Source organism: Cyprinus carpio, chromosome A14, assembly GCF_018340385.1.
Source record: "Cyprinus carpio isolate SPL01 chromosome A14, ASM1834038v1, whole genome shotgun sequence".
NCBI lineage: Eukaryota > Metazoa > Chordata > Actinopteri > Cypriniformes > Cyprinidae > Cyprinus > Cyprinus carpio.
Window position 1 is genome coordinate 16,277,813 of NC_056585.1, and position 22,171 is coordinate 16,299,983.

General features: G+C 36.9%; 1 protein-coding gene across 1 annotated transcript; it reads left to right on the plus strand.

The window, feature by feature from the left end:
- Positions 1-1,148: 1,148 nt before the first annotated feature.
- Positions 1,149-22,171, plus strand: tapt1a (transmembrane anterior posterior transformation 1a). The gene is given in 16 exon segments (XM_042770020.1): positions 1,149-1,376; positions 4,570-4,718; positions 12,895-13,013; positions 14,439-14,471; positions 16,986-17,148; positions 17,370-17,505; positions 17,833-17,930; positions 18,077-18,124; positions 18,126-18,147; positions 18,891-18,971; positions 19,479-19,588; positions 19,720-19,779; positions 19,934-20,002; positions 20,238-20,314; positions 21,172-21,335; positions 21,470-22,171. Coding segments are annotated over 16 exon segments (1,770 nt in total). The 5' UTR covers positions 1,149-1,180; the 3' UTR covers positions 21,715-22,171.

Sequence of the window (22,171 nt, forward strand, 5' to 3'; positions counted from 1 at the left end):
TGTATTTATTTAATGAACTAGGGCTGTGCGATATGGACAAAAAAAAAAACCTATCGCGATTTCTTTGATCAATTTTGTGATTTCGATTTTAATCACAATTTTGACACACACAGATATGCTTTACAGTCATAAATGCATTCAGGATGAATTTGAAACATATTTCCAAAAGAAAACCAATTAGAGCTTTATCAAAAAGTTGTAACGTCTCTAGAACAGACATAAGTCAAAATAATCATAGTAAAGGTGTAACAACATTTCTAGACTTATGGCAAATAAAATATAAATAAATAAATCCTGTGTCCAGGGACTTTTTTTCTTTTTTGCCATACATTGTTCATAGAGCTCATTAATTGTAGTGGTGCCTCAGGTGTTGAAATAGATTTGTTATACATTATACAGGTTCACACGTAGGCCTACTCCGTCAGCAGTGCGTATACAGTATGTGTATGCGGTGCAGAAGCAGCAGCGAGAGCGCGTTATTGTAACGCGAAAGCACGTTAAATTAATGCGCGAGCGCGAATCTGTCCGCTCGCACGCACATTTCTTTTGCTCTGTCACAAAACCAGACGCGCTTGCTCAGATACACGCTGCTCTTGCCCGGAGAAAGTGCGCGCACTTAAAACGTGTCTTCTCTCGCTCAAACTGCGTCCTGTGCAGTCACAAATCTCTCTGTGCTCATGTGCTAGATATTAATTATTTTCGCACGTTTTTATTTCTAGCCTTTTACCGCGTGCAGTGAACGCTCTGATCCGTTAACATGGGGTCGGAAAAAAGGCGCGTCACATCTGTTCTCGCGCTAGGCGCGTTGCATTCTGATTAGATCGGATGGCATACTGCGGGAGGTCAGGGCCGCGGAAAATCGTGCTATAAAGCGATTTAGAAATCGCGCACGCTCAAATCGTGATTTTATGACAATTTCTATCGCACAGCCCTAGAATGAACTGGCAATGAACAGAAAATAACCCGGGCTTATTTAATTATATATATGAAATGATGTTATTATGTTATGACTAAGACATTTTTACATATATTAACAATATTATTATTTATATTAATAGTAATTGGCGGCCCACCTTCAATACCATCGCGACCCACTAGGGGGCCGCGGCCCACAGGTTGAAAACCACTCGTGTAGTGTTTATCAATATCACGTGCGTGATGTGATGACGCCACAGCGAAGATGGCGGATTTGATGTGTGGTGGGGTGTCAGACGAAAAAGATCCCGAAAATGAAGAACACAAAGGGGTAAAATCTTCCTGGGCTGCTGCATCCATATCGAGGAAGACAGACGTGTCTGGGGCGGCGGCGAAAATGACGGAAACTCTCGGATTTTATGATAAACCCGCCGTTATAGACGAGCAGCGCGAGCATTCAGGTGAGCTCGAGCATCTGACAACTGACCTTTGCCTTTGCTTCCAACGTGACTTCAAGTTTAACTTACCTGATTTTACGAAGTAAATCTCTTTATTGTGGCCACATCTAAATTTCAAATGTTGTTTTGGCTAATATTTTGATAGCGTTTTTGCTAAGCAATCGTTGAAACAAGCTTTAATTTTAAGTTCTGTTCATTTGTTGAGTAAACGTTTACAGGGCGCATATGTTGTTGTATTCATTTTAAACACATGCATCAGAAATAAAAACTCCTAGTCTCTAGATCTAGTCTAAAGTGCTCATTGGAAGCCTGAGTGGGTCATCAGATGTTTCTCTTAAACAGCATGTCTGGTTCTGGTCCAAACATGGTGTTAGAAACCCATTCATACAGAAATGTGCACTTAAAAACTATAACCTCCAGCTGTGCCCCAATCAAGACGTGGATATGTTTTTAAGAAAGTGCTGCAGTTAAGAAAAAAAATAGCTCGCACAACTTTGTTGCTTATATATGTCAACAGTGTTGACAAAAAAAAAAAAAAAAAAAAAAAAAAAGTGTTGTAAACAAAACTTTAACTGTCAAAATAGTGTGATGTTATTCCCATGTCAATCATGGTTGATAAGGATCATTTTAACCCATTAAGACAAAATAATATAAAAATAGATGTTTCCTAGGGAAATGAATCAAATCAAGGCAAGTACCTTAAGCAACCAAAAAAATAACTGAAAAAACGCATGCACCATTTTCAGTGTCAACAGTCTGAATAAGAGCGTGAACTGTCCAATATAAGTGATTGGAAAAAACATTGTAATTATCAGGTACAGTATTTCACACACGATGACAGCCAAAACTGTGTCATTCATTGTTAGATACTGTACGATAATCCGAAAATAAAAAAGTAACAACATCAATAATGCGCTTAACTTCGTCTCACACTTTAACAGACAGAACTACAGAAAATCTTTTGTGAAGTACATATTGTAGAACATAATACAGAACTTTTCACAGTCAGAAATCAAAAAGGTCCAGCAGCTTTCAAGGATATACCACTACCAGTCTGGACCTTTTAAAAGATGTCCTGATGCAGGACAGGATCTTACAGTCCTAATTTAAATTTTGATTAATTTATTCAACTTTGCTCTGATTTCAGAGTTGCAATGATATTAGTACCTTCGTGTCATCTCCCTTCACTGATGTAATTCACGTTGTGAGAGTTGAGTCACTCTCCCACTCTTTACCGTGTAGCTTATATCTAGGCCGCTCTGGCATTGTGAAGACTTGAATATACAGCTATACGTTCAAAATCAGATCCCTAAAGAGCAAAATAAAAAAAGTTCAATGCTATTAAATTGAAGAGACATTTATAGTGATCAAAATGTATTGTGATCACTTCAGCATAAGGTAATTTCTGCAAAATTAAAGAAGCAGAAGCATATAAACATCACAATATATCCATAACAGAAAGAATATAATTATTTAAAAAAAACTGACAAGTGGCAAGAAATCAAGCGAGTGGTGAAAAGATAATAGTGAATGCCAGGCTAACTATTTAGCCAATATCTCTTCATTTTGACATTATCGACATCAGTCAGTAGTTGTGCTCATGTGACCAATTAACCTGTTAACTGTCCCCCCGTCCCGTATACGGGATGCCATCATTTACTTCACTAAATCCTTATCTAATCATGACAAACTATATATCATTGGAAAGGTCTAAGACTCCTAAATAGATATTTTACCAATGTTTTTTTGTTACAAATTATGTAGGAAAAGTAATAGATTAATTTATGACAAGAGTGCACCCTCAAAAATCTACATCATAACAGGAGTTGTGACCTTGTCAAAAAAAAGTCTTCTTCGTTGCCTTTTTCTCTGTCACACTTTAGAAATAATCAGAAATTATATATCAACTGAAAACTTAAAATATAAAAATTCATCCTTTAAAACCCATTTTAAAATCAGACATTGCATTTCCACGAAAATGGTACATCAATATCATGTTATAAAATGTTTTTGTTCATGAATTATAAAAAAAAAATAGTTTGGAAAGTGCACTTTCAAGTCTATGTTCAAAAATGTGAGTGACAGTTAAGGGGTTAACTGATTCAGTCAGTGCAAAGTATGGTGACAGCCGTGTCTGTATTCAAATGACAAATTTTAGGGATTTTTTTTATTTTTTATTAGTTATTTAGAATAAACAGATGTTTTAGTTCTATGTAATGTTTTCGGTTACATTTTGTTATGTTTTAAGCCACCATTATAGTAATAAGTGTTCTCTTCAGCGAAGTCTCCATTCATTCAATATACAGAACTCATTTTGATTTATAAAAGTACTGTAACTCAAAATAACTTTTTCAGTTTGCTGAACATATGCTATACTATTAATTTTTACACATAATTTATTTGAACTGCTACACAAGTTTGACAAATTAATATATAAAACATCGCTATTACGTCAAATAGTGATTTAGGTTAAAAACGCATTAAATACTCAGAACATATCAATCGATCAGTAACAACAGACAAAGCAGTAGTGACCACGCAATAAAAACAGCTACTCACACTTGTGTGGTGCGACATTACTGTCAGATCCAATATAGTCACACAGTATCGTCTCTTAGTTTCAATCTTTCTGAAAATCCTTCATTGAACTGTGCCTTGTTTACAAACTAATCAGTGGTAAAATTAAGAGAACAAAGGACCAAGCTCTTACTGATATGGTCTAGAACTTAATTTAAAATATAGTGTTGGCATCAGAAGGAAGACAGTGATGTTGAAGCATGCGTTGATCTTCTTCTGCAGAGGTGGTGTTTAACCACACTATTACGTCATTAATTATTTCTCTATGCTCTTACTGTATGTTATCTTATGAATGTAAAAAAAAACTAAAAATGCCTGCACACTGGGACATTTACTAATTGATGTTTTATATTCATTTAATTAAATATTTATTTTACATTTCACAATATAAAGCAATGTTAATTCAGCTCTTAAATTGTTTCATATATATATATATATATATATATATATATATATATATATATATATATATATATATATATATATATATATATATATATATATATAAAAACACACAAGTACCGGTAAAAATACTGTTAAAGTACCGGATCGATAAGCAGTAATAGTAGTAATACCATTAAAACCTTAACGATACCCATCCCTACTTTTTACCCCACAGACTCAGATGACTCTGACGAGCCGTCTCTGCTGAGGTTCATGTGTGCAGAGCTCACCAGGGGCTACTTCCTGGAGCACAACGAGGCCAAGTACACTGAGCGGAGGGAGAGGGTGTACACCTGCATGAGGATCCCCAGAGAGCTGGAGAGGGTGAGTCCTTCAATGCTAGGAATGCTCTGATCAGGATTTTTGCAGCCGATACGGAGTACCGATAAAGTAATCCTATAGATGTTGCCTTTGTTAGATGTTTGTTTAGTAATTCTGTAATATGTGTCATGTAACTATTGTTTTTAACGGAGTACTAAATTAGGGCTTGAATTTCATTGAGGTGGCTCTTATAATTTTTTAATTACAGGGGAGAGTTAGGGTATTTTTTTGAGACACATTTTTAAATTACAATCATCCAACCCAAATGTTTCGTCACCCAGTGTATTTGTGCTTTACGATTTATAATGTTGTTGATTCATAATTATATTGTGAGGAAGATACTTAAATAGAACTTTGATTTCAAACTCTGAATTTAATTTATTTTTACTAAAAAAAGACAAGTGAACAGTCAGTAATAAAATAAGAATAGATAACTGACAAGCAATGGCACAAACAAATACAATAACAAGATACAACTAAAATTAACTGTTTCTCAGGTAGGTATAACAGTAATATTCAGGTACAGAAATACCACAGAAACTGAATAATCTATTTAACTTTAAAATAACACGTGTTAGTCTTCAATGTGTAAATAAACATTAATGACAGACAGCAGCAGGTTTATTTAGGTTGCTGTCTCTTTAAGACCTTATGCATGGATCTAACTGTTACACATCAGTTTAACTGTTTACATTCACTTAATAACCTATATACCAACAATGTTTAGTATAAATCGACTGTTTACGTGAATATTCAGGATGTGCATTTTGACCTAATTTTGTATGTATGTCGATGACTAGACTGCGGCACCAAATCATTTATGTCCTCACGCATCATGTACGTCCTTTCACGTTGACATCACATTCCAGTCGGTTTATGAGATTGGCCTAGTTTAGTGACTACCGATCGAGTCATAAAATATGATTATTGGCCGATCAATCAGAGCATTCCTACACAATGCTCTTCTTTCTTTTAGACTGTAACCTAAAGAAACACAGAAATTATAAACTTTACCTTCAAATATGGTCAAACATTTCACACTTATCATGGATGTTATTTTTCCCTATTTAAACAGACTTCTGTATTTTCTAACCATGTGAATGAAGTAAAACTGGGAGAAAAAATTGCTGCGTTTTCAAATGCATTTAAAATACACATATTTAATGCATGGATACTTTCCCAAATTTGTAATGAGAACATTTATAAATATGTTGTCGACAAAAAAGAAGCTTTAAGGTCTCCCAGCAATTTTTCTGCCATAGTAAAAGCTCTTTAGTGTTATGTTTGAAAGCAAGGAAATTAAGACAACCATAAATATTAGCATTACTGTTGTTTTTATTCGTGGTATTGAGGGTGGAAGAGAGCGAGGTCATTCACTCCCCCCACGACAATTCCTACCGGTACCAAGACTTGAACCCACGACCTTTGGGGTTTAACTCAGACTCTCTAACCATTAGGCCAAGACTGGCCTAACAGATTAAAGGGATAGTACACCCAAAAACGAAAATTCTGTTATTAGAGTTATTAGAGTTGTTTAATAGCTCTCGATGGCGCCGCAGACGGCTGCTTCAGTGCTTGGCTCTCCAGTATTTGTACTGTTTTTGTTCGTTTTTCCTGTTTTTTGTTTAACAAACATGATCAGTTTCACCAGGGAAGAACTGCTGAACATTCGGCAGGACACACCACAAGATCTTTTACCGGATTTCAATTATTCAGACGTTTTACTGAACGTTGTTGTCGGCGGAGCAGCGGCGCTGATAAAGCGCTTCAGGACGCGCAAACGGGGGAAGCGAGCTGGTGCGCTCGTTAGACTCAGGAAGCGCGGATTTCGAACGCCGTTGCCTAGCATCCATCTGGCAAATCTCCGCTCTCTACCCAACAAAACGGACGAAATCCTTCTGCTCTCTCGGACAAATAAGGATTTCTCACACTCTGCTGCTCTGTGTTTCACGGAAACCTGTCTCAATGACGCCATACCGGACAGCGCGCTCCATCTGCCGGGCTTTCAGCTGTTCAGAGCGGATCGCGACGCAGAATCAACGGGGAAATCGCGCGCGGCGGCGGGACATGCTTTTACATCAATGAACGGTGGTGTACAGATGTAACTTTGTTAAAGAAGATGTGCTGCTCAGATCTCGAAACACTCTTCATTAACTGCAAGCCGTTCTATTCGCCGCGGGAGTTTCACTCGTTCATTCTGGTGAGTGTTTATATCCCTCTGCAAGCGCACGTAAGTCTGGCTTTACAGAAACTTGCTGACCAGATCACAGAGACAGAACAACAACACCCGGACTCTGTTTTAATCATTCTTGGGGACTTTAATAAAGCCAATCTCTCCCGTGAACTGCCAAAATACAAGACAGCATGTTACATGTCCCACCAGAGACAGTAATATATTGGATCACTGTTACACCACAATAAAGGATGCATATCACTCTGTTCCACGAGCAGCTTTGGGACTGTCTGATCACTGTCTGGTTCATCTTATACCGACCTACAGGCAGAAACTTAAATCTGCTAAACCTGTAGTAAAGACTGTAAAGAGATGGACCAATGAAACAGAGCAGGATTTACAAGCCTGTTTTGACCTCACTGATTGGAGTGTTTTTGAAGCTGCTACCAACGATCTGGACGAACTCACAGAGACCGTAACATCATATATTAGTTTTTGTGAGGATATATGCATTCCTACCAGGACTTATTTAACATTCAACAATGATAAGCCATGGTTTACAGCAAAACTCAGACATCTTCGTCAGGCCAAAGAGGATGCCTACAGAAATGGGGACAGAGTCTTGTACTATATGGAAGTTTAATTTTTGTAATTAGATTTTGGATCGGCTAAAAAGACCTACGCTAAAAAGTTGGAAGACCAGTTTACTTCCAACGACTCAACTTCAGTGTGGAGTGGACTGAGAGCCATCACTAATTACCAAGACACCATCCTCCTGCACTGAGGCTAATCAATGACTTGTTAACGACCTGAATGAGTTTTATTGTAGATTTGAAACCCCCAACACCCATTCTGACCATCTCTCTACACAACCGTTAACACCTCCTGCAATCCCCCTCTCCACACCTCCTGCTCTTCAAATCTGTGAAGATGATGTGCGCCAGGTCTTCAGGAAGAACAAAAGAAGAAAAGCACCAGGCCCAGATGGCGTTACACCAGCCGTTTTGAAAACCTGTGCTGACCAGCTGGCCTCCATCTTTTCACAGATCTTCAACAGATCTCTGGAGTTGTGTGAAGTGCCTTCCTGCTTCAAACGCTCCACCATCATCCCCATTCCAAAGAAACCCAAGATTACAGGACTTAACGACTACAGACCTGTGGCTCTAACATCTGTCATCATGAAGTCGTTTAAAAAACTGGTTCTGGCTTATCTGAAGGACATCACTGGACCCTTACTGGACCCCCTGTAGTTTGCTTACCGAGCAAACAGGTCCGTGGATGATGCAATCAACATGGGATTGCACTTCATCCTGCAACATCTGGACAAAACAGGGACTTATGTGAGGATCCTGTTTGTGGACTTCAGTTCGGCTTTCAACACCATCATCCCAACAGTCCTCCAGACCAAATTGACCCAGCTCTCTGTTCCTAGCTCTATCTGTCAGTGGATCACCAGCTTTCTGACAGATAGGCAACAGCTAGTGAGACTGGGGTTTTTGATGTCCAACAGCTGCTCCACCAACACTGGTGCCCCTCAGGGATGTGTTCTCTCCCCACTGCTCTTCTCCCTGTACACCAACGACTGCACCTCAACAGACCCCTTTGTCAAGCTCCTGAAGTTTGCAGACGACACCACACTCATCGGTCTCATCCAGGACGGTGACGAGTCTGCTTACAGACAAGAGGTTGAGCAGCTGGCTGTCTGGTGCAGTCTTAACAACCTGGAGCTGAACACGCTCAAAACAGTGGAGATGATCGTGGACTTCAGAAGAAACCCCCCTGCACTCCCCCCACTCACCATCATGAACAGCACTGTGACTGCAGTGGAGTCATTCAGATTCCTGGGAACCACCGTCTCTCAGGACCTGAAGTGGGACAATCACATTGACTCCATTGTTAAAAAGGCCCAACAAAGGCTGTACTTCCTTCGCCAGCTGAGGAAGTTTAACCTGCCACAGGAGCTGCTGAAAACAGTTCTACTCAGCCGTCATTGAGTCTGTCCTGTGCACTTCAATAACTGTGTGGTTTGGTTCAGCTACAAAATCAGACATCAGAAGACTACAGAGAACGGTTCGGACTGCTGAAAGGATTATTGGTACTCCCCTGCCCACCCTTCAAGAACTGTATACATCCAGAGTGAGGAAAAGGGCTCAGAAAATCATTCTGGATCCCTCACACCCAAGTTACCCCATCTTTGAACTCTTGCCATCTGGCCGGCGCTTCAGAGCCGCAAATACCAGGACAGTCAGGCACAAGAACAGTTTTTTCTTCCCCCAGGCAATCTACCTCATGAACAGTTAAATGTTCCCCACTTATACAATAAAAATGTGCAATATCCTTATATTTATTTGTTACCCCTTCATCCTAGTACATCCCTGCATCTTACTCAATCCAATTCCATTATCATTTATAGCACAATTGTTTATACACTTATTTATCTGCAAAGGGTTTTTATTTTTTATTTTTTTGACTGTGTGTTGTTGTCTTTTGTGTACTGGAAGCTTATGTCACTAAAACAAATTCCTTGTATGCGCAAGCATACTTGGCAATAAAGCTCTTTCTGATTCTGATTCTGATTACTTACCCTCATGTCGTTTCAAACCCGTAAGACCTGCGCTCATCTTCGGAACACAAATTAAGATATTTTTGATGGAATCTGAGAGCTGTCTGACCCTGCATAGACAGCAACGCAACTGAAATGTTCCCAAGTCCAGAAACATAGCCAGGAGATCTGTAAAATAATCGTTGTGACGTCAGTGGTTCATCTGCAATTAAACAAAGCTACGAGAATAGTTTTTGTGCGCAAAGAAAAAAAAAACGACTTTATTAGGGCTGCACGATTAATCAGATGCAATTAATCGCAATTGTCATGCACATTTTGTCAGTGAAGCCGGTTCTGTGATTACCAGTAAATCACCATCACCTGCTTTCAGGTGGAGCAGCATTTACTACACAGTGCCATAGTTCTCTGACAAGCTATGCAAATCGTGTTCATAATCACAGACGATATAATTGTAGGATTATGTAATCAACAAAATCATTCGCGATTATAACAGCTTTTTGCGTGTCTTCTCAGTGAACTACGCCTCTGTGTAGTAAATGCTGCTCCATCTGAGAGCACGTGAAAATACCACATTTAATAACGTTTTTACTCCAAACTCACTTCTTAACGTCAGTCGAGTGTTTGAAATAAATCCTTCTGTGAGATGATGTGGCTTCTTAAACAGAATAATTAAGGAAAATCAAGAGTGCACAACAGTTTTATAAAATCTAAACATTTAGTGAAAAATCATTATTTAGTGGGGAACAAAGAGAAGTGAGTAAGTGTAGGACTAAATCTGTTAAAATTATGCGTTTAAAGCAACATGGAGTCACAGCTGCATAGAAAAGTTCAAAGCACAAAGTGAAGATATTGATGCATAGTGTATTATATCTGTGCAATAGTTTGAGCCTATTCTTTTTACAGTCATAAATTTCAGTTGTGTGTGCGTGAAGAGCAATTCATAGTGGTAGAATGTAACATGGTTTAGAAACAGCACTATACTCCAGCAAGATAAAGTCCTTTTATGCAAAAACCATCAATCTTTATCTACAGATCAAGTTTAATAATAGGAACATTGCATCATCTTGCAGAGAGTTTCATTGTCTTGACTGTTTAACTGAACGTGACACAAAGTTTGAATGGAGGATGACTTACAGCCATTGCAGAGAGCAGAGATTACGTCAACTCGAATATGACGATTTAAATATTCATCTGAATATCTGTCCTCACAATAAACTATGGAACTGCTTCAGAAGACTTGGAATATAGTGCACGAAAACTTTATGGTACTTTATAATGTTTTTGTGCCTTTCTTGGGGCTTAACAATAACACGGAATAGTATACGCACAATATCAGATTTGGATCGGTCTTGTCTGACCTATACCCAATCCGGGAGAAAAAAATGCAGTATCAGAGCCAAAAACGATGCTGAGTATTGGATCGGCGCATCCCTAGTTGTTTTGTAAAAGAAAATAATTATTAATATTATTAATACTTTATTTACAATAGTAATATTACAATAGTAGCGTTTTTATTTAATTTTATAATTTAAATAATAATAAAGTATCTTTTAAATAATTTATTTTGTTTTATCTTTTTTGTTCTTAGCGGTTCACATTCCTGACTATTATTCTTAATTTAGTCATTATCCAAACATTTAATAAATGATCTGTGAATCCAAAACTATGTTGTGTAGCCCTAGTCATAAGACTACATGATTTGCGTTATTTTGCATTACAAGTCAAGATATTACTATATATCTAATATTATGTAATTTTATATATCTTATTATATATAACATTATAAGAATATTATATTTTATAGATTTAAATTTCAATGCTTTTTAGATCTTATCAAAAGAGTATTTTAGATTAAAGAGAAGGAATCTGCAAAATAGTCCTGTGCCTCACTCTTCCTCAGAAATGAATTGTTGAATGCCACTAGATGGAGATATTGAGTTATTGAAAAATACTAAGACTGGTTAAAGTATATAGTTTTTATTTTCTTAAGCATATAGTATTAATGAGATGGTAATGGTTCATATAATGGGCAGTATGTCTGAATTGAAATATTCTCATAGAATTTTTAGATTCAGCTCAAGACCTCAGGATCACTCTCAGGTTTGTGTGATATGCTGTGCACGTTGATAGCTGAGGTATGTGCACACAAAGACGGCTCTGTGACCCTGAAGGTGCTCCGCCCCTCAAACCATAGAAAGAGCTTTTTCAAGTTCTGTGCTGACCTGGAAACAGTTTGTTCATTATGCTTGCAATGCACAGGTGAGAGGCTAGATCTAGTACTACTGATTCCTGGTCAGTACAGATAGACTGAAGACCATATACGCCAAAAACAGATTTGCTGTTTTCCTTTCCTATGATTTTGCATGCTTTTTCTGGAAGCACCATCCAGTCGGTCAAAAAGTTGAGCTGCATACCTGAGAGAGATTCCACGTTGATTCAGAATGATAACTTACAGCCAGTGTGTTCACTCTGAGCAGGTAGCATGTTTTCATCATCTTGCAGAGCTCAATGATAAGAATAGCTGATGGGTCCAGCTATTGAAACTGTCATCTGATCTACTGACCAGTACTTGGTTTCGTTATATTTTACACTTGTTTGTCATGTGCATATTTTTATGCTTTGCAAACTTAAACAGCTGAGGTTTTGTCAAAAACATATATATTTACATTACTGTTCAAAAGTTTAAGCTCGATAATAATAAAAAAAAAAAAAAGTATACTAACCAATATAAAAGTATGTTTATAAAATTTTAATGATCACAGCGTTACATGGCTGTATAGTTCCTGCTATTATTGTAATTATTTATTTTAGGTTTTTTTTTGTACAGAATGAATACACCATGAATGTAATGGGAAAAAATGACATATACAAATATTTAAAATAAATTTTTATTGAAAGGTTGATGACAGTGTCTTTGCAAGTTCCTATCTGAACTACAGCCCTGCAGAAAAGCTCCTTATTATTAAGCCCTGTCTTCATTTATATTCCACTGCCTTTTATTTTCTTTGTCCTTTGTTGAGAGGGTTCTAGTGGTCTGTGTTCATCTCCTAACAAGCTCTCTTTGTCTTCTAGCTGCTGGTAAAAATTGTCCCCCAGGATTCACACTCGTCTTTAAAGAGCCAGTTGCTTGCGGAGCATGTTAATATTTTAATTTGTTCTTAACAGTCTTTCTCTGAAACGGAGGAGTGCCTCCTAAAGATAAGAAATATTTTAAGGTTCCTGACTGCTGGAAGATATATTCAAAGCCTCCTTCAACACATTACACGCCTCTGTGTGCTCAAGCATGTGAAGCATCAGGATTCAGGGCTGAGGGCTTTCTTATCATGATGTCACTGTTATTTCTGTATAACATGACTGAACACGAACAAAACAAATGAATTTCTGCTTTGCATATTGCATATCTGTGTGCAGGTGCTAATGTCGCTGTTTCTGTCTTTCTACAGTTGATGAGCTTCGGGTTCTTCCTGTGTCTGGATGCCTTTCTGTATGTGTTCACCCTGCTGCCCCTGAGAACTTTACTGGCCTTTCTGAGGTTGTTGACGATACCCTGCTGCGGCCTTGGGTAACATGCATAATATTACATTTTTAATTTTTTTTTTTTTTTTTTATAAAGAGACACTGCTGTTCAAAGGTTTTGGGATTTTTTTTTTATATATATTTTTGAAAAGACTTTTATGCTCACAAAGGTTGCATTTTTTTCCATAAAAAATACAGTAAAAACAGTAAAATATTATTACAATATAAAATAGGTATTTTCTATTTTATCATATTTAAAAATGTACAGGTAATTGATTCTTGTGACGCAAAGCTAAATTTTCAGCAGTCAATACTCCAGTCTTCAGCATCACATGATTCTTTAGAAATCATTCTAATATTCTGATTTGTGTTCTTAAACATTTCTAATAATTATAAATGTTGAAAACAGTTGTGCCGATCAATATTTGATATGTTTGTCTCAGAATTATATGATGAATAGAAGAAAAAGCATTGTTTGAAATAGAAATCTTTTGTCAAATCATGTGTTTTCTGTTACTTTTGATCAATTTAATTCATGCTTGTTGAATGAAAGCATGTTACAAAATTTATTTCAGAAAAGAAAATCTTACGGACCCCAAACTTTTGAGCAGTAGTGTAATTTCAGCTAAACTAAATTCTTAAAGTTTGAGGATGTTTTGCTACCAGTCACCTTACAGCTAAAGTTTAGATTCAAATAAAGTCATATGCACACTGTGCAATTTCTGCTACAATTTTTATTTTATTTTTATTTATTCATTTTTTCATTTATTTTTTGCTGACTGAGACAAATTTTTGTAATTGTTAGTCTTTTTATTACAAAGTAGAGAGACATTTAGTTAAAAATGTTGATACTACATGATACACAACATAGTGTTCCCTTCACATTATGATCATACCATCAAAACGACCTTAAGCTTGCATTGAAATCAGTGACCTCGGTTGCCCATCCACGTCTGACTCCTGACACTCTGATTCTTGACGTGCTTTTGTCTTCTTTTACGAACAACATTGCCAGTGTTACTGGGTTTGTGCAATATAATCTCAATTTTACATATAAATTAAGATGTCATCATAACACGTTTAACTAAAATGGCCATTCAGTCTTTACCAACATATACTTTACAAACACAAAAGATAGTTTGTCATTCAGTCTGTCTTGGTTCTTACCCAAGATCTCGCCTGTCATGCAGTCTGACAAATAACAATTATACAGGACAGAGTGTAAAAGAGTGCAGTATACGCTTGGCTTTAGCAGCAAAGCATTTTCAAACCACAAGAAAGGAGTGGGGCGTGCTGTATTTGGCAATGATCAGTCAAAAAAATGATGGTTTAATGGTTTTAGAAACCAAATATTCTCATTGTGCTTTAACTCTGCTAGGATCATAATGAACAAGTGTGTATTATTATTGACTTTTCCTCATATCAGAGTACAGTATAATGCCTAATTTGTGCCTCTCCCTCCTCCCATCAGCGCTAATGTTTGCCCTTATTGCAGACGGAGCAGGTAGGATGCCTGACTTCAGTGTTTCAAACAGTCCCATCCTTCATTCTGTTTGATCCATACGTTTTATATAACGAGCATGTGACTGAAGCATTTGCCAACCTGGTGGAGGGTGTATGTCACTATACCAGTGATAACTCTTTATCCAGCAGTTTAGCTTGGAATATGACAGTGCAGTAATTTTAACTCTCATCTGCTGGCAAGTGAAGAGGTTGCATTTTGAACTGTTAAGTGTCAAGTCTGGCAGTGGTTGTGTTTCATGACTGTAGAATCTGTCTTGAGTCTGTGTCTGGCACCAATATGACATTGAAGTGCTACATTACACGCCATCCTGCTGGAGAAAAAAAATAACAGTTTAAATTAGCCTAAGATGCAGAGTTTAGTTAGTTAGTTTAAGCTGCTTAAGTTTGTTGGCCAACAGCTTTCCCACCCTGACCAGCTGCCAAAACAATTCAGACTAGACAAGTCCAGCAAATGCTCTACTCTGGTGCAGTTGGTGAGGATCTCCTAACTCATTGCGGCTTTTCCCTTCGCTTTAATCAAACTGCAAAGAGGTTTATCTGAATCCTCAGATCCATAGCTACACTTAAAGATTTTATTAATACCTCATGGTCACATTTCCAGCTTCAGGAGATTATGTGCAAAATATTCCTATTTAAATGTAACTGAAGAGCTTACAAGTCACACTCATGTTTTGTTAAAATCTTGATCAAATTTACTTTTGCCTTTAGGACCCCTCACAATGAATGAGACCTTTCAAGTAAAATCACAGTAGCCTTTAAGGACAGTTTGCAGAATTACAACCATTCAGCATTAAAATTCTGCATCCCATCCTTTCAACATGAGTCAAGGATATAAAGGACAAAAGCTTTCTTACGCATAAGCCTGGCACTTTAGCTCAAGCAGAAGCTTTCGCAGATGAAAGGCACATATCAGTATGTGTTTAGTTCTTGTTTACAGAGACACAGGTTTCATATCCCAGCTGTCAACTTTGAGTATGAATTTCATATTTGTAATGTAAATATTTAACAATGTCAGTTTTTGTATTTATGTTGTTTTGTACTTATGTAGTTATTAAGCTTCACAATTATTCTAAGTAAACTAACTCTGCGTTGTCAGTTGCTTTGTCAAAAAAACTGTAAGTTTCAGTAAGATAAAAAAAGAAATTAATACTTTTAACAAGCATCCTTTAATTGCTCAAAAGTGGCAGTAAATACATTTATAATATTGTGAAAGATTTCTATTTCTAATAATAATGCTGTACCTTTGAAGAGTTCTGAAAAAGTCCCAATTTGCACAAAAATATTTATAATATAGTAATGTAATAATATTTCACCGTATTACCATTTCAACTGTATTTTGATTTAATAAATGCAGCCTTGGTGAGCATAAGATACTTTAAGATTTAAAAAAAATCCCCCAGACTTTTGCACAGTAGTGTAATGTTTTCTTTTGGCATTACCTGCATAAAATTATAGTTACTGTTAATTTATTTTTGTACCATGATATCCCCACAGTGCTTTTTTGTGTATGGGGGAGTCTTACAATCATAATCTTTCTATGACAAAAAAAGCTCAGCTTCTTTCAGCATTTTGTTGCCAGTTCTCAGTCTTGCTGTTTCCTGAGGATGTTTGTGTAGATTCCTCCTTGTGAGTGGGAGTGTGATGCCTTAAGTGAAAATGAAACATCCAGCTATTTTTTCCTGTTTTATTCTCCCACCCACACCCAAGACGCAGGATCTGTGCACACCTCTGAATCGCAGCTCAGCTCCACAAATAAATCTGATACCTTCTGTTCATTTGTTTTCTGCTGAAAGTGTCCTAACTGGGAATTAGGCACGGTGTGATAGATGTCAGTGCTGAACCTGTGTTATTTTTTCCCTTGTTGTCTATACATGAAGACCATACATCAAACATCTGCATGGGTTTTAAGTTGTTCCTTGGTGTTTTCTCTGGGTGTTTTTCCAACAACAGACAAAATTATATATATATATATATATATATATATATATATATATATATATATATATATATATATATATATATATAGCACCCTAGACTTTGAATATTTCACTTTATGTTTGGGTCATCATATTTTTTAAAATGTAAAAATAAATAAATAAATGAATAATGGATTTTCTTATTTTAAAATCTGGGTCTTGGACAAAGAAAGTATGAAACAACTCTATACAAAAATTTGAAAAAGTAGCAAATAATGATAAACCATTTTAATTTTGACATTCATACAAAAAGAGAATGCCAAGTCTGTTAGTTAGTCCCTCGGCTGTAGTTGAAGACATGCCCATCTGTGAGTTTCTGTGGTTTGAAAGAAAGCCAGAGCTTTTTTTTTCAGTGCGATGGTGTTTTGAAGCTGATGTGTCTAATCATTGCATTTGGCCTCATTTTGTAAATTCATAAGTGCTATTTATAATTAATGTGCTCATTAAGCTTTTTCTGCAACTTGTTTTGACTCTCTGGCTTGTTTAATACACTTCTGCTGTGTGTTTGTGTTTATCAGTGGCTCTCGGTTCCTGCAGCCGGCTCAGGTGTGTGACCTGCTGAAAGGTTTAATAATGGTGCTCTGTTACTCCATGATGCACTATGTCGACTACGCCATGATGTACCACCTGATCCGTGGCCAGTCTGTCATCAAACTCTACATCATCTACAACATGTTAGAGGTATCGAACAGACCTCAAATCCATTTCAGTTCTGATAAAGGAATTCACCTAAAAATTAAAATGAAAATTTTTTTTTTTACCCACTCTTTGTTTTGTTTCAAATCTGTAGAAGAATGTTTATGCAGTGTTTCCATATAGCATAAAGCAGCATACTGGTTTAGAACAACACTGAGATTTAAATTTTTTGTTGTGAACTAAATATCTGTCATTTCATCACTCAGGTGGCAGACCGTCTCTTTTCATCATTTGGACAAGACATTCTGGACGCTCTCTACTGGACAGCCACTGAGCCAAAGTCACGGAAGAGAGCCCATATTGGAGTCATTCCCCATTTCTTCATGGCCGTCTTCTATGTCTGTATCCTTGTTAGTATACAAGACATCTGTAGTGCTCAGAATATATGATGTCATAATTTAGTGTTTGTATCATTACTCTTTATTTCAGTATTGATGTTGGAGCTGTGGTGTAGTAGTTCAATTGGGTTTTTTCACCAGTCCTGGTCAAATGTCTCATCCAATCACAATTTCATGTCCGATTTCTTGTTTGTTTGTTTTTTTTCTTCTAAAGATTTTGTTATAAATAACATTCTTTTGGATCTGATTCAGTAATATACAACTTGTAGCACAATAAAATAATATATCAATGATAAATGATTTAGTTTTCCTCAATATATATTTGTCTCAGTTCTGCATGCCATCCTCATCATGGTCCAGGCCTCTACACTAAATGTGGCCTTCAACTCCCATAACAAATCTCTGCTCACCATTATGATGTCGAACAACGTGAGTATTTTCACATACACAAACATTTTCTGTGCAAACAGCAGAATCGCCAAAATCAGAATCATCCAGATCAGCAATTACTGTGTCACTATATTTAAAATTGTGTAAAGAGGGTTTTTATAGGCATGTGTTTGTTCACGTTTCAGTTTGTGGAAATCAAGGGAAGTGTGTTCAAGAAGTTTGAGAAGAACAACCCTCTTTCAGATGTCCAACAGTGGTGAGTCAAATCCAAAACTGTTAAATGTTAGTTTATGTCATCTTACTAGTGACTTACCATGTTTGTGTTATTTAAGGTGCTGCAAAGTATACTATATTACTAACCAAGCAAAATCCCCTCAAAATAATGGTGGTTAATTCCCTTTTTGTTAGTACAACAAGCTTTAAATGTGGATTAAACCCTGTTCTACCTCAGTTCTGGTGATTCAAAGTAACTAATAGGGTGTGCGACTCTTTGATTTCAAGGCAGGTGAAGTTGCAGTCTTGAACGTTGTGTGTGGGCTGACTCAGAAACGTTATAGTATCTTTTTGAAATGCTAATCAAAGCTCTCGAGAGCTTGCTGATAACGCTCTGTGAGATACACCCTGACAGACTGTGGTGCCATTTTGAGTTGCCTGTTTCCTACAGCACCCATCCTCTTTATGAAAGACACACTGATATACTGTAATCAGCACCTGTTGTCCCCTCTGCTGTTTACTCTCTCCCCACTTTCAAACGGCTACTGAGTCTTGTGGTCGTCCATGCAAACCTTTGTGAGGAAATAATTCCTCAAGTTACTATTCATACACAACCAGCTGGAAACAGTGTGTGCATCGTACAGATTACCGTGCTTTGAAATCTTACAATCTGAGAGCTTTATTTGCTGACCGTCGTTTCCCCTCACATTTTGCAGGGATTGGAGAGAGAGGCGCTTTGTGAATATAAGATGTGCAGACTTTTTAGTTTATATTTCTACCATACAGATATCAAGGAGCGGTTCACCAATTCTGTATTGCTCCTCATCGTGTGCCTGAGGAACATGGAGCAGTTTTCTTGGAACTCAGGTCTGGATTAAGACTCAGATTAAAACTCTTAGTTAAAAATAGACCATTTTTCAAGTGAAATCTATTTCCTTTTTAGTCTAGTAGTTGGTTTATTGCAATCTAGCATCTTTATGAGGCAGATCCAATCACTTTCATTCATAATGACCGTGGTACTTACCTGAAGAAATAGTTGACCCAAAAAAAAAATTGTGCTGGAAAATTGACTCATCTTCAGGCCAGCTAATATGTAGATGAGTTTGTTTCATTATTAGAACAGAATTAGAGTCCAAACAGCTGATAAAACCAATAATCCACACGCTTCCCTGGACTTATTATGTTATTATGAGCTGTTTGGACTCTCATTCTGATGGCACCCATTCACTACAGAGGATCCATTGGTGAGCGAGTGATGCAATGCTAAAGAAACAAAATCGTCTACATCTTAGATGGCCTGAGGATAAGTACATTGTCAGCAAATTTTTCCACAATGCTTGGTGAATCTGTTAACAGTGTTGATATTGCTTGTAGATCACCTCTGGGTGCTGCTCCCTGATGTCTTCATAGTAATCCTGTCGGAGGTTGCAGTCGACATCATCAAGCACGCCTTCATTACTAAGTTCAATGACATCACAGCCGATGTGAGCGCCACAGATTTGTATTTGATTTTCAAAGATAATCAATCTCAAAAGTACACATTGAGGTTGTCAACAAACATAGCCCTAAATATAGTCGCCACATATGAACTTTCCCTTTCCATCATGTTCTTCAGGTCTACAGTGAATATAAAGCCAGCTTGGCCTTTGAACTAGTCAGCAGTCGACAACAGAATGCAAGTAAAAGTTTATTGTCTGAGTTATTAATGTACTATGTAATCATTTTTAAACACTTGTTTTATAAAATCTATCCTTAGTATCTGTTACCAGCATAAAATGACAAAAAAAATAAAAAAAAAATAAGAGGAGATGTGGTTGATTCATGGACAGGCCTACTCAGACTACAGTGATTCAGTGGCAAGAAGGATGGGCTTCATTCCTTTACCTCTAGCTGTTCTGGTGAGAAGATATTTTTCACTTTGTTTAACTACTCTGGGTTATTATTGCACATAACTATAACAATTTATTTGTAAGGTACTCTCTGAAACAATATTTGTTTGTTTTTTTTTGTGTTTTTTCAACATAGTAATTCCAAAATGACACATTAAAACAACAAATGATATGTTACAGGTATTATTCAAGTCTGTAACGGATTGCATATGTGATACTGAGGATATGGTATTGTTTCCTTCAGTTGATTCGAGTGGTGATGAGCTCAGTGAAGATCCAGGGGGCTCTCTCATCTGTCTGTCTGCTCCTCTTTTATCTTGGGTAAATGAGTTAGCTCAAAGTGTGTATTGTATCACATACAGTAATGTGTACATTTGACTGCATGATTTAGTGTGTAAACTACATTTCACAATAGAGGTGGATACACTTTTGCAGTTTTGAAATCATGAAGTGATGCGATATGATTAAGTTGTAGGGAAAGGCTGATTTTAAAAAAAAAATACAATACCGTTCACAAGTTTGGGGTCAGTAATTTTTTTATAATTTTTTGTTCTGAGAAAATTATTACTTTTATACAGCAAGGATGCATTGAATTGATCAAAAGTGACAGTAAAGACTTGTATAATATTTCAGAAGAATTTCCATTTCAAATAAAAATGTTAAATCCCAAAGAAAAAAAAGTATCACATTTCCACAAAGATTTTAAGCAACTGTTCAAAAAACTGTTTAAAAATTCATGATTATGATCGCCATATTAGAATGATTTCTGAAGGGTCATGAGACAATGAAGACTGAAGTAATGGCTGATGAAAATTCAGCTTTGCCATCACCAAAAAAACTACATTTAAAAATATAAAACAGATATTTTAACTTCCAATAACATTTCACAATATATATTCACAATAGTACTGTATTTTTTGACCAGATAAGTACAGCCTTGGTGAACATATGACTTTTCAAAAACTTGCCAAACCAAACTTTTTAATGGTAGTGTATTTTAAGAAAGAAATGCTTAATGTAGTGTAATAGTATGATAGTACAGAGAGTAATAGTGTGATAGTAGAGTAGTTGGTAACATTTTGGAAACATTTTGTGAGTAGCTTGCCCAACACAAGATTATGCCGTAGTAGCTGTAGGTTTAAATAAAAATGTTTTGATTGTTTGGTCTGATTCTGCAGATTGATAACAATGAAGGTGTTGAATAATATAGTTATTTTGGGCAAGTCCTGTCGCTATGTGAAGGAAGCTAACATGGAGGGTAAGCTGTTTAAAAGACAGACTGCTCAAACCTCAAAACAAACTCCCAAGAAAGCAAACCCTGCCAAATCTCCCCCACCCTCAGGTAACACCAGTTTTGGCTATTCAGTAGTTCAGACATTCTGTCAGTTTCTCAAACTGGTGTTTTTTTTCTCTGTGTGTGTGCTGAGGAGAATTTTTGAATCTTTTTTTTTTCTTTGTTTCTTTACCTCTTTTTAGCTGAGCCTAAAGTGCAGCAACCCTCCACCTCCATCACCAAGCAGCCGAGCCCAAGAGCGAAGCCTTTTCCCCCGGCTCCACCTCCTGTAACTGAGGTGACCAGTGATCCACCCCCAGATTCTCCTCCTAAACCAGAGGAGAGCAGTAGCGAGACCCCACAGCCTACTGAACTTAAACACAGAACCATCAAAAAAGATCTGTTGGAGATTGACCGCTTCACAATATGCGGCAACCGAATCGGGTGAACTTTAACCCCATCACCATAGTAACTGCTCAGGAACGAAAGTGGAGAAGACTCAGAGTCTGAGTCTGACATAATTGACTTTCGAGTGAGTTCTTCAGAGGTTGCTACTATTTTATCTCTAAATGGAAAATTACTCGATTTGCCATCCTCACTGCTTCTATTCCTGTGGAATATCTTTCAAAGGAAGCAGATCTTGTGCGTAAAGCATTTTAAATCAAAACAAAGAATCTCTTCGCCCTCGGCAGCCGGGCATATCAACATGGCATAGAATCTAGTGTTGCATAGGATATGTTTGTCTCGATTTTAACAGAGACAGAACATCTTGAACAATTAAAGAGACATGAACTTCTTACAAACTAGAGCTTTCCCATTAGAAATTTGTCTTTGAGTGAAAACTAAAAAACATATATTGTATTATTAGTTTTTCAAACACTTACAAAAAAAAACAATTGAGCAAT